This window comes from Lactuca serriola, chromosome 4 (assembly GCF_051521515.1).
Source record: "Lactuca serriola cultivar US96UC23 chromosome 4, Lser_US96UC23_V15, whole genome shotgun sequence".
NCBI lineage: Eukaryota > Viridiplantae > Streptophyta > Magnoliopsida > Asterales > Asteraceae > Lactuca > Lactuca serriola.
The window spans coordinates 7,486,173-7,499,879 of NC_136411.1; the positions used below are offsets into that span (position 1 = coordinate 7,486,173).

At 32.0% G+C, this 13,707-nt stretch overlaps 1 protein-coding gene across 1 annotated transcript; it reads right to left on the reverse strand.

The window, feature by feature from the left end:
• Window positions 1-5,995: 5,995 nt before the first annotated feature.
• Window positions 5,996-7,636, reverse strand: LOC145098011 (L-tryptophan--pyruvate aminotransferase 1-like). Its single transcript, XM_079035696.1, has 5 exons — window positions 7,489-7,636; window positions 7,108-7,408; window positions 6,739-7,019; window positions 6,345-6,646; window positions 5,996-6,237 (listed from the first exon to the last, which is right to left on the reverse strand). Exons 1-5 carry the CDS (start codon window positions 7,593-7,595, stop codon window positions 5,996-5,998), a joined length of 1,233 nt encoding a protein of 410 aa, XP_078891822.1. The 5' UTR covers window positions 7,596-7,636.
• Between the last annotated feature and the right edge of the window lie 6,071 nt (window positions 7,637-13,707).

Here is a 13,707-nt window from a genome sequence, read left to right on the forward strand (position 1 = left end):
TCAAGACGATGTAAGGCTAAGTAATTAACAAGTTATATAACTTATTTCTAAAGTTTAATGACTAAATTTTTAAAAGAAGCTTCAATGGCTAAGACAAGCATTTGTTAAACTCAATTGAAATCTAATGATTTTAAATAAAATCAAATGATTAACAAAACTGGAAGGTACAAGTTAATTGAATCTAATAATTGCTCTAGTTTCTTAATAAAAAGTAATCTATACCCATGATGATGTGTTTTGTATCAATAATTCGAAATAATGTAATATATTAAATAATATTTTTTTTCTCAACGTAAAAATACATATAACAAGTTTTTATGTTCCAAAATCAAATATCACATTTTTTGAGCCATTTCAACTCAAGATCATTCATTTCTGCTTAATTATCGTAGATATTTTAAAAAACATGATTTTAGTTCACCAAATCTTTTAATTTTGTATTTTTGAGAAATATGATAAATTTAATTATTAGCGGGTCATGTTTGGCAAAGCAGCTTATTAACTTATTAGCGGTTCCACGTCACTATAAACTAGGGGTGTGTACCAAACCGCACAAACCGTATAAACCGCTCGCACCGCACCACACTGCACCGCATAATGCGGTTTAGAACTTTTGCGGGGCGGTTTGCGATTTTCAATTTCAAAATCGCGGTTTAAACCGCACCGCATATATATATATATATATATATATATATATATATATATATATATAGTTTATAACCCGTGGGAACCACGGTTATAAAATTAATCAAACTTTTATACTAAAAACTAAAAATTATTAATAAGTTATTTTAAATAAATTATTAATTTAAAAGATATTTTTTATTAGTTATGTGAAATTATAATCATTGATTCAAATAAATATATAAAATTAATTTTTAATATATATTAGATATTTTTTATTTGTGAATTAATGAAAACAATAATTTAAAATTTAAAATTTAAAATTTAAAATAGAATCACATTAATGAGGAGGTTTAATAAATTTAAAATGGAAAACTAATAGATTGACAAGTGGCAACACATTAATTAAAATATTTAATATGGTGACACATGACAAAAGAGCTACTCTTTTATTAGTATAAAGATATATATATATATATATATATATATATATATATATATATATATATATATATATATATATATATATATATAAGAAATGGTATTGTTTCGTCACTAGGATTAATAAAATAGTAATAGTAGTCTGAATACAAGTTCGTAACAGTTAGAATGTTGGTATGGATAAAAATGGATATGTTAATTAGCCTAAAATTAGTGAATATAGTCATGCAATAGGAATTAATTAACAAACGTTTTACAGAAAGCAACTTGTTTTTGAGTTTTTTGCAAAACATTTTTATTTTCTAGTTTTATATCTCAAAAGATCAAAAGGTTTTTTAGATTTTTCATAAATTAGAAAATGTAGCAACTCATCAAACCGCACATAAACCGCACAAACCGCCCGCATAAAACCGCACCGCATAACGCGGTTTTGAACTTTTGCGGTGCGGTTTGCGGTTTTGACTTTAAACCGCACCGCGCACACCCCTACTATAAACTAAAAATGTGTTTGAATAAAAATAGCTTATAACGACGACAAACCGCTAATAAGTCATTTTTTCATAATTTAACTCCCTCTAATTAACTTATTAGTTTATAAGTTAATAAGCTAATAAGTAATAAGTTTTTTTTTTTTTTTTTTTGCCAAACACCCTCTAAATTACATATATCGTCTATGTGATTTGGGCTAAATTTTATTTATCTTTCGTTTCCTCTAATTTAGTGTCGGAGGTGAAAACTACCCTTGATTTGGCTATGTAGGTAGCAAAAAATATGAAGGAGATGCTTGTTAGACCATCCAATATATTCACCGCTAATTATTATAGAGATGATATCACATCATCACCACAATACCCATCATTAACCACAGGATACCTACCACTAAACACACCATTCCACCTCATTTTTTTTAATTAAATTTAATTCAAAATACAATGCAAATACAATAAAAACATATAGTTTTTTATTCAATAAAAAAGAAAACATTACATTAATTTAAAACAAAAAACTTAAACTAGGTTTTTAACCTTATTTTTTTAAGCATTGAATTTTGGGAAATCCCTAAGTTTTACCCAAGCTTTTAGGTGTGTAAACGGTGTATGGTTTGTGTTTTCATATTGATGCATGATCACAACAACGGAGTTGATATAGACTTCATGTACATTGTTTATAACAAAGTTATAAATTCTGTCGAACTCGAAACATTTTACCCTCATATTGAGAAACTTCGAACATATTTGATCAAGATTACGACTTCGTAAACCCATTAAATCATAAAAAAAACGTTTCCAACTACACAAAAATCAATAGACATTCGACTGTTAGCATCTTCCGAAACCAACACCCATGCTAATGCTAATTTTTCTTCTTCCTCTTCTGACCAATTCATCCTTTTGGGAGCCATTGTTTTTGAAAGATCAAGCAACACAAATGTGTGATTGTGAATAAAAGGAGAAAAGAATTATGTGAAATATAAGAATGTGTGTTGTGCTATTTATAGGTAAAAATTAGGCAAAAAAAAACTTCTACCTAGCCGTTACTAGTGGTCAAAGGAGTTCAAAGGCGTAAAACATTTTCATTGGTCGTTGCACTCCGTCTTCCCCACCATGAACCTCAAAGACAATGCCCGACCACGATCGGTCGGGATGGTGTGCACGGACCACGATCGTGACCACGTCAACCACGAGCCAGTCGCAGCCATTATAAGAGATGACCTGACCTTATGAAAGAATTCGAAAAAAAAAAAAAACTTTGAAGTGATCATGATTGCTATGAAAAAGAAGGTACAAAATCAAACAAACCAAGAAAGTTCATCACTTAATATCACAATTTTATAATAAAAGATGGTAGACTTTATATATTTTATCTAATAATTTTATAATTAAAGATACTAAAATTATTAAAAAAAATCTAAACTATAGAACTTTTTATTTACTATATTAATTATTGAATGGTGAAGTCTATGTCGATCCGAGGACCACACTTTTTTTTTATTTGACGAACATATGGATTAATTAACGAATTACAACTTTATTGTAACACAATTGTTATTGATCTTTGCATGTATCTAATTTTTTTGGGGTGTTTGGATTAGATTTTTAGCTTATTGCTTATAGCTTATTTGTGGTGGGAATAAGCAATAAGCAATAAGCATGAGGATGAATGTTTATTAAAATTAGCTTATTTAGTCTAATAAGCTGGATTTTATCCAAACATTTAAATTAGCTTATTGTGGAAATAAGCAATAAACACTTTTTTTTTCCTATCCAAACACCCCCTAGAACGGAATCCACTTTTGGACAATTTTTTTCGAATTAATCCCTATTCTAATAAATGAATAATTTTAATATTCATTTGTCAAGTGTGACTCTAATACAACTCCTCATTAATATCATGTCATATGCCATATAGATATATTAGCCAACTCATTTCAAAGTTCAAATTTACATTTTTTTTAATTATATGTTAAATTTGAAGTTATAATAATTTTAAAATTTTGATATATCTCCTAATTAATAATTTAATTAAAACGATTTATTTAATATTATTGATTAATAATTATAAATTTTTATTATGGGCGTGTTCGGCACAGAGTGTTTGGGAGTGTTTGAGAGCTTCTAGCTTCTAGCGTTTGACAAAACGCTCCGTTTTGAACAGAAAGTCTCGTTCGTCACTACGGGCGTGTTTTGGCATAGAGCTTTTGGAAGCATTTGGGAGCTTTTAGCTTTTAGCTTTTGACAAAACGCTCTAGTTTAAATAAAAAGTTTCGTTTGGCAGTACGAGCGTTTAGTTTTTAGTTTAAACAAAACGCTCAAATTCTAAAAGCTACTTCATGTAGTGTTTAACAAAATGCTATTGAGCTTTTAAAATCAATATCCATAATTACCCCTTAAAAATATATTTATATGTTTATTTATTTTTAATCAATTGTCATTTTATGTAATTTTATATATTTCAAAAGCTTCCAGCTACTTTTGCCAAACATTAATATAACAAATAAAAGCTACAGTTTCCCGCTACCAGCTACCGGCTACACGCTATCAGCTAACCGATGCCCGCTTCCAGCTAACAACTACTTTTACCAAACACGCCCTACAAGCTTCTAGCGTTTAGTTTAAACAAAACGCTCAAAATCCAAATGCTACTTCATATAGCGTTTAACAAAACGTTATAAGCTACAAGTTACCCACTACTCGATACCAGCTAGTTTTGTCGAACACGCCCCATAAAAGTTTAATTAATTTAATAACCATGGTTTCCATGGATTATAAACTAGTAACAATAATATTTTTACCTTTGTAGTTTAATAGTCTCCGGATAACAAGTTCACGAATCACGAATAAACCTAAAGAAGGTGCTTATGCAAATAACATAAAACACACTATATTTTGGCCGATTTTACAGGTTAGTCTTGTAAATCAAGATATTCCACCGAAACCGTCCAACATTGAGAAAATTTTCTATGTAGATAATTTTTACCATTAAGATGGTTAATAGAAAAAGTTAGTGAAATATTTTGATTCCTAGTAGTTGAAGATGGAGGTATAGTCATATATAATCTACCCTAATAAATAAGAATGATTTTGTCACATGTCATTCTCTCATTCAATCGGTCACATATCATTTTTTCATAATTTTGAGATATATTTATTTTCCACTTGTTATTTACTTCATTTTTCAATTACGATATATTAGTAATTTAGTTTCCATAAATCAAACCTACTATAATGACTATTAATTTTAAATTTTAAATTTTAAATTTCAATTTCAAATAAATTTACACTTTAAAACTTTATGTTTAACATTTTATTATAATTAACCCGTTTAATACACGAGAATCATAACTAAACACATAATTTTAATTTATTTATTTTCGCATGTTTTTTTTCTCATAATTTTCAAATTCAAATAAACTTTCCATTTAATTGTTCTTATTTAACATTTTGTTTTAACCAACCCGTATAATTTACGGGTCTCATAACTAGTGATTAAAATATATGTTCGTCGAACATATCGCCATACAATAGATAACACTTAGTAAGAGATCGTTTAGCATCTATTCTCTAATAAATTCATAATCTTTAACGATGAAATAAGTAGGGTTGACAAAATTGTACCATGGAAAACCAACCAACATGTTACCAACCGAACCAAGAAACTTGGTAGTCAATATATTTGATAGCCAACATGTTTGGTTGGTAGTACCGTACCAATTGATCAATGTTGGTACGGTAATGGTACAAAAATTGCAATACCATGGTAATACCATACCAACCAATTCAATTGATATATATATATATATATATATATATATATATATATATATATATCAACTGTTAATTGTATTTAGTGTTTACAGTTTTAATAACATTATATTAGTAATTTGGTCGTATTAGTTATTAATTTTTACTACGTTAAAGCACAATATTAAAACGTTACTTTAGCGTTACTTTAGTAGAATTCTTTTGTAAACTAAAAGAACAACGTAACTAATTTTTATATTACACATCAAAATCCCGATGTCTTTGCTTGTTTTTAAATCTTATAATAGAAACTTAAAAGAAGTTGGTATATACCATTACCAATTTATACCAACCAAACTTGTTAGTAGCCAAATAAATTGGTACCAAGTATACTTGGTACGGTACCGGTAGTAATTTTTTTATACCAATTATAGTCGGTACGGTACACGGTTTAGAAAAAAATAAATTGGTAAGTACCAATTCCAGCCTAGAAATAAGTCAAGCAAATATTCAAATACTGTATTGCATATTTAAAGAGGGTGGCACAGTGGTCAAACACCTCATATTCTGGATCTAAACCAGTTTCAATCTGATGTATATATATATATATATATATATATATATATATATATATATATATATATATATATATATATATATATATATATATATATATATATATATATATATTAATCAAGATTCCCATTTACATTCCCGTTTGTAATGCCATTTCCATCGCCATTGTTGAAGCTTTGAATCACAGAAAGCCTCTCAATGAACATATCAAAATCCTCTTCTTTACTCACCATACTAACCCTAACATACCCAGGATCCGACCCGAATCTCCTTCCACTCCTTGTTAAAATATTCTGACCTCTAAATACCTTCTCACAGTCCTCGATCCCTTCCTTACATTTAATCCATGCAAAAGCTGTCACATCAACATCACAGTTTCAGTTCAATTCAATCAATGAATATGAAAATTCAGATATATAGTTTTTTTAAGCAATAAATCATTTGACCCTTTAATTTATTTACCTGGATGTGCTTGAGTGACGTCACCTGTGTAATTACAATGCTGAAGAGGGTACTTAGGTAGAGTAAACATTCTTGTTTTCTTCACAGTTTCCCTTAAAATCTCCCATCTTTTCGACATTAAACTCTTTGAAAACTCAAAGAAATTATCACCATCAGGAGATCCAAAACGTTTGCATCCATCAGCAACCACTTGCAAGATCTTTGCAACCCGGATTTGTGATTCTTTCGATACCCCAATCGTGTTCACTTCCATGAACTTGATCATCTTCTTCGCCACTTCCTTATCTTTCACAAGCGCCCATCTGTAAAGTGGAAATGAATTCAACACCAAATTAAATTATAATCAATGTGTAAAAAATTCTGCACATAATCTGTAATAAATTAACAGACTTACCCAATTCGTGAACCAGCATGGCCAGTGCATTTGGAAGCTGTAAACAGCATGATGTCGAAATCTAATGAAGAAGTAATTGGAGTGTATTGAGGCCAATAGTATGCAAGATCATGAATCAAGATTCCACCATCGCGATTCACCACGCTTCCTCGGATTACACCATTAGGGTTGTTAGGTGAGGTGACAAGTTCGATAAATGGTTCATCTTTATCGAACCCATGTGCGTCACCACCCCATTTGTATAATCCTGATCTTACCAAATCGATAATCTCTGGGTACGACTGCATTTGTTTCAATCATATCTAATTACACAAAGTGGGAAAAGAAAAGATCTTTTTGACACGAATTATATGATATATTTATAAATACCGAGTAATAAGGAGCTGGTGAAACGACACTGATCTGGTTAGGTTGATCGCATGAGACTGCATAAAGCACAGCCTGCAACAGCTGGCTCGAACCGGTCCCAACCACGATGCTATAGCCATCGGTTACTGCGTTCCCGACTGCACCATGCAGACTCTTGATCGATTCTTCAAGTTTTGGTTCAAGAAACCAACAAGGGTTCTTGATGTTTGAAAAGTAACTCAAACATTCATGTCCTTTAATCACAACCGTACATTTGTCACCCATTTTTCTCCAAAACGACTCGTACATCGTTGGATCCCCACTGTAAATTTCACAACCATAATGAGAAAAGATTCACGAAACAAAAAAGAAAAGAAAGATTTGATAATTATAGAAGCCTACTGGTCTAGATTGATCACGGTGTCTGAGTTTAGGTTTCTGGTGACACCACCGCCGTTGGCTGCCGCCGTCGAACGTCTGGTGCCGCGAACTTGATCGGTGCCGCCCATTTCTCTATCTGATTCTCTCAGTGAAACTTGATTAATATATATGTTAGTGAACAGTGATGGATGTCGATGATGTGATGGGTTTATTTATAGTGTGAGATTGCTTGGATAAAGGCAAGTAAATTGACGAACAGTAAATGGGATATTCTTTTTGACCAGATAAAGTAACTTTTGATGCAAATTTATAGGGAATATTTTGTGAAAAATTCAAGATTTATATCAGTGGTCAACGTTTAAATCATCAAAAAGTTCTTCTATTAAAAGATGGATAATTTCCTAGATTAATTGATTTTAAAATCATGGAAAAGAGTTGGTGATTTATATTAATTCTATCAACTTTTAAATTTTATGTAAACTGTTATGTGTTTTTCACTTTCAATTTTACGAAAAATAATTCGGATGGTTTTTTTGTTTTAGTATCATTAGATAATAAGATTTTAATATTAACAGAAACTCTCAAACTTTTGTAAAAAGGTTCAAAAAGATTTTTTTTAAAAAAAAATTTAACTGAAAAATACTATTATTTTGAAAAAAATCATATAATCTGTCATTTTTTATTCAAACGTAGAAAATGATTTTTTTGGTTAATTTGGGCAAAATTTTAAATAATGGGAACTTTTCTATTAAAAAAAAACTTTAAGGACTTTATTAAAGAATTTCCCAACACTTTTCTGTATTAGTCCCTATTAACAATCCTATTGGATACTTGTTATAACAATAAAGGATTTATATTCTTAGAGTAATAACTTTTAAAATGAAGATAAGAGTTAAAGATTTAGTTATGGTCAATACTTAAATGTAAAATAAATCAGAAATGATACTTAATTATATTCTTTAAAGTTATCTATTGGGTTTCTTTTTATAAATAATGCGATATTTTATGATTTTTTGATACTAAAATCATTAAAAAAGAGTTCAAGAATTTTATTTGAAATAAAGATAAATGAATTGGGTTGTCGGGCTTTTTTCTTTTAATTAAAAAGTAACTTTACGTTTATTTTAAAATTTTCACAATATTTAAAATTTATGTCTATTCTCAATACTTCAATCTTGAAAATGCTCAAATTCTAAAAGGCAAGGAAATTAACATTTAGTCTTCTGCTTCTTATCGTGCTACTGAAAATTATATTGTTTAAATTTGTCTATTGGAATTTGCTTTTTGTAAAGGTAAAATTTATGTTGAATCAATAATTGACTTTTAAAATAGTGTAAAAGCTAAATATATTTTCCTTGCATGCTAAATGTATCCTATATCTTTTGGGATATTTATACTTAATTCATTACTTTTTTTGGTCAAATATGTGACGTTAATTCTTTAGCTTTTACCATAAAAGTAAGCGTTAATGTTATTTCTTTGACCATAAAAGTAAATATGTTGTCATCATGTTGATAATTTTGAAACACAAAAATAAAAATTAGGATGTTGTCTTCGTGTTGATCATTTTGAATAATAAATGATTAAGTTTTTTTTTTTTTTTTTTTTTTTTTTAAATTGTAATGTTTGGTAATAAGATAAGAAATAGTAGTTTTTTTTAAAAGTTAGTTTTTGATAAAAGTAAACTAACTTATTATAATTTATTATTTGGTAAAACTAGCGGTGTATTTTAACTTATGTACCAGCTTTATAAAGTAATTTTGATAACCATTTTGAGATAACTTTTGATAAACTTATAAAACTTTTAAAAAATTAAATTACAAATATACCCTTAATTATATCTTTTATTTTTTATTTAGTTATACATGTAAATGTCCATTCATATCATTTTTTCTTTTAGTCATTAAGAAATTTTAAAATATTCAAAATATATCCTTAATTAATTATTAAAAAAACATATTATCCTAAATGCCATTTTATATCTTTTAATAATCATATCAACTAATTTTTACCATACTTATTTAATCATCTAAGCTAACATCTAACTTATAAGCTATCAACTAGTTTATTAGCTAGTAGCTACCTTATCAGCTAATAACTAGCTTTTCGTTTCATACATTAAAGATATCCTTAACTTGTTTTGTTGTTTATAAATTATTTGTTGTGCGACATTACGAGAACGAAAAGAAAAAAAGAAACACACGAACGTTTAGAGTGGAAACCAAAAAAGCATAAACTCACTATGAATAACATTTTAGTAAAGTGAACAGCTTCAATATATTGAAGTTGTTAATGCCAAGGGAAACACAAATACCAAGACAACACAACAATAAACAAAAAGGGAACTTGAAAGGTAACAACACCCTTAAATGACAATTAATGGAAATGTCGGGTTAACATATAAGACGTCACGCATGCATTTGTGGTTTGGAGCATATTCGACAATATCAAAGAAAACAATTCTACTTTAATATTCTATTTCTACAAAGTGTTAATGTTACTGTCTCTCATCTCACTGAACTTGTAACATCCTAAAAATACGGTCCAAAAGTTTAGTTTAAAAATCATTTAAGAAAAACATAATTCATCAAACATCACAATAAAATCATAAGTATGTATCTCAAATCATCGTAACAAAATATTGTATCAAAATCATGTGTCAAATATCAGAGTCTAAATATCCCAAGCTGAACGAATGGTGTGTGCACTGCAATCATCCCGAGCTATTCCATTTGCTACCAGAAGTACTTGAAACCAAAACTAAAAACTATAAGCACGAAGCTTAGTAAGTCTCCCCAAACCACCACATACCATACACATAAACACATAATAACATACAGTGGGCCTTGTCCACTACATCGGGCCCCGCCCGGCATCGGGGCGAAGTCCGGTATACATATAAAATATCAACAAGCATATAACATAAACATATAAGCTAAACCTTCCTCGGGCTTGCCCCGGCATCGGACTGAAGCCCGAAACCTATAACACATAACATATAAACTAAACATTCCTCGAGCTTGCCTCGACATCGGACCGAAGTCCGGAACACATAAACAAACACATGAAAGAATCACGAAGACATCAAGCATAGAAACATTCCTCTGGCTTGCCCCAGCATCGGACCAGAGTCGGGAACATATAATCTACATCGGGCTAACCCCAACATCAGACTTAAGTCCGACATATGCTAACATACATAAACGGGCTGACATTGGTGCCTTTGACTCGTTCTTACTGGAGGAAAACTCACCTCTCAAGCTGGTTGCTGAAATCTCATGTGAGGAAATTTCTGATGGCTACTCCAACGACTCCCCGACTATCATTATCTCAATAAACACTTAGTCAAAAACTGCGGATCTTTCTAAGGGTAAAATGACCATTTTACCCATGGTCAAAGTCAATATTCTGGTCAAAGTTAACATTCTAGATTAACCCAACTCGCTGAGTTGCTCCATCAACTCACCGAGTCCTAGAACCCTTAAATCGCGATCTAACTTGTCGAGTCACTTCCCTAACTCACCGAGTTCCCTAGCTACTCATAGTCGTGATTTGGTGAATCAACTCGTCGAGTCCCTTCACAGACTCGTCGAGTTCTACCTTAAACTAAAACGGGACAATCCCGACTCAACTCGTCGAGTTCCTCTATGGACTCGATGAGTTCCTTTGTCTTTTTGGGCCATCTTAACAAATTAAGTCCCTACTCTCCAGAGCCACACCCCATACTTCATCTATATACTGGAGATGCCCTTTTAAGGGTAAAGTTTCCAACTTTACCCACTAATAGTCCTTCTTAATGGGTTTAGCTAAAACCCTAGTTCTTTATGACATAGATCTTGGTCCAATAGTCACACTACTCCAAGCTAACACATACCGACATAGACCTGGACCCAAAACACTCCATAAACACGTAAAGCCTCCACCTTTCACTCCATGCATGGCCTTTTGGAGCTTAAAAGGCCAAAATGGCACCTTATAGCTTGCATGGTTCTAATAGTCATAAAGTTTGCACATTTATGCCATGAAAACCCTCTATGATTCTAGATCTGAAAGTATAGTCACTTAGGACTAGGCCTGTCGAAAAAACCCGAAACCCGTTCTACCCACCCGACCCGTTCCGAATTCGGGTAGAATGGGTCGGGTAGAACGGGTAACGGGTATGAACATTCGGGTAATAGGTTAACCCGATAATAATATAGGTCGGGTTTTAGGTATGAATATTTATTTTCGAGTATACACGAATACCCGAATTCGTTTTTTACCTAATACCAAATATACAATGCAGTCACGTACACACACTTCCAATAAAACAAAACCCTTCATAACATATTATAATGATTTGTATTATTATTATATATGCATTTGTTAATTGTATGGAGTATTTTCCTAACCAATTCTATATTAAACCAACCAACATATAAAAAACAAATAAAAATATCAATAAGTGTCACTTAATAAATTTTCAGGTATACCCGAAACTTACCCGACCTGACCTCAAACCCGAATACCCGAAACCCGAAAACCCAAATTACAATATAGGTCAAGTATCAGGTATTATTTTCTTAAGGAAATACTCGTTCTACCCGACCCGTTCTACCCGAAACCCGAAAATTTTACCCGTTCGACACCCCTACTTAGGACATCCATGTCCCGAAGATCAAGGTTCTTGAACCAAAACCCTTATAAAATGGAATAAGAAGATCTAATGAACTAATAGCCATGTTAGAGACTTGATTACCAGAAAATGATGAGGATGGAAGGAAGTCTCTGGATCTACTATCTTCTCCTTGAACCTTTTAGCTCCTTCTTCTTTTTCAATCTTCAAGAACACGTAAAGATTATTCAAAAACGACTTACACACTCACATAATGCTCTAGGGTTTTGTGCATTAGTGTTTGGGACTTGGAGGCTGGAAATGAGGCCATAAGGTGGGGATTAAGATGCTTAAATAGGGGGCAAAACCCTGAAATTAGGGTTTCACTCTCGCTGTAACATCCATAAAAAGTCAAGCCAATTTAAAACTTTTTAAAACATTTAAAATCCATTAAGTTATTACAATTTGCTTTCATGAGATTTTAAGCATCAGAGTATCCCGAGAATCAATCTTGAAAATATGAGGAGGTGCACGATCACGCCTTCGCCTTCCCGCAATCATCAGAAGTACCTGAAACAAAATCAACAACTATTAGCCCGAAGCTTAGTGAGTTTCCCCAAAATACCAACGCCATACAAATATAACCATATCATATAACAAATACAGAACAACATGCATAATGAGCCTTCAGCCTGACTGGACCGCCTCGCAGGGCCTACAACATATCTGGACCGCTCCCGAGCCTTCAGCATGACTGTACCGCCTCGCAGGGCCTACAGTATATCCGGACCGCTCGTCGGGTATGTTGGCCTACCACACAAAGCAGGACCGCCTCAACCCAACCCCCAATCTAACAAACATGTGCACATAAATATCATACACTAGCTCAAATATATAACAGTTAAACCGATCTAACATATCACTAATCATAACAACATCCCATAACCGGGATACAGACCTAACCGATCGCTAACTTAGCATCATCTTATATACCAGGATACCGACCTAACCAGGTCACTAAGCATATCACCATCCTAATTACTAGGATGTAAATCAATAACATATCATGTAAATCACCCAGATGCAAATTTAAAAAGGGTCGGCATTGGTGCCTTCGACCCTGTCAGTATAGTAAGGACAACTCACCTGGAACTGTTGAAGTCTCGCGGATGAAATTCCAGCTGCTGGTTGACAGATTCCCGAACTGCCAACATCAAACAACACCCAATTAATAATTGGGTTCCACGCCCAAGGTCCAACTCACACTCCAAAGGCCCAAAAGTCAATTAATAGGCCAAAGCCCAACATATGGCCCAAATTTCCAAATTAGGCCCAAACTTCTATGTGGTCTTTCCTCAAGGCCCATCCAACTATCTAGTCAAAACTCTTGGTATTCCCATGGCCCAATATCACATAATCATAAAGGCCATATTATGGCCCACCTATGGCCCAAAATTTCAAATTAGGCCCAAGTCTCTCACACGGTCCTTATCCTAAAACCCATACAAATATTTTAATCCATTTACTTGTTCTTGGAAAGCCCATCAATAGACCAATCATTAAAAGCCCAATAGAAAAGCCCAAGTCAAGGCCCAAGTGAAATTAGGGTTTCCACATGAAATGACGATTAGGGTTAAGTGTTTCTT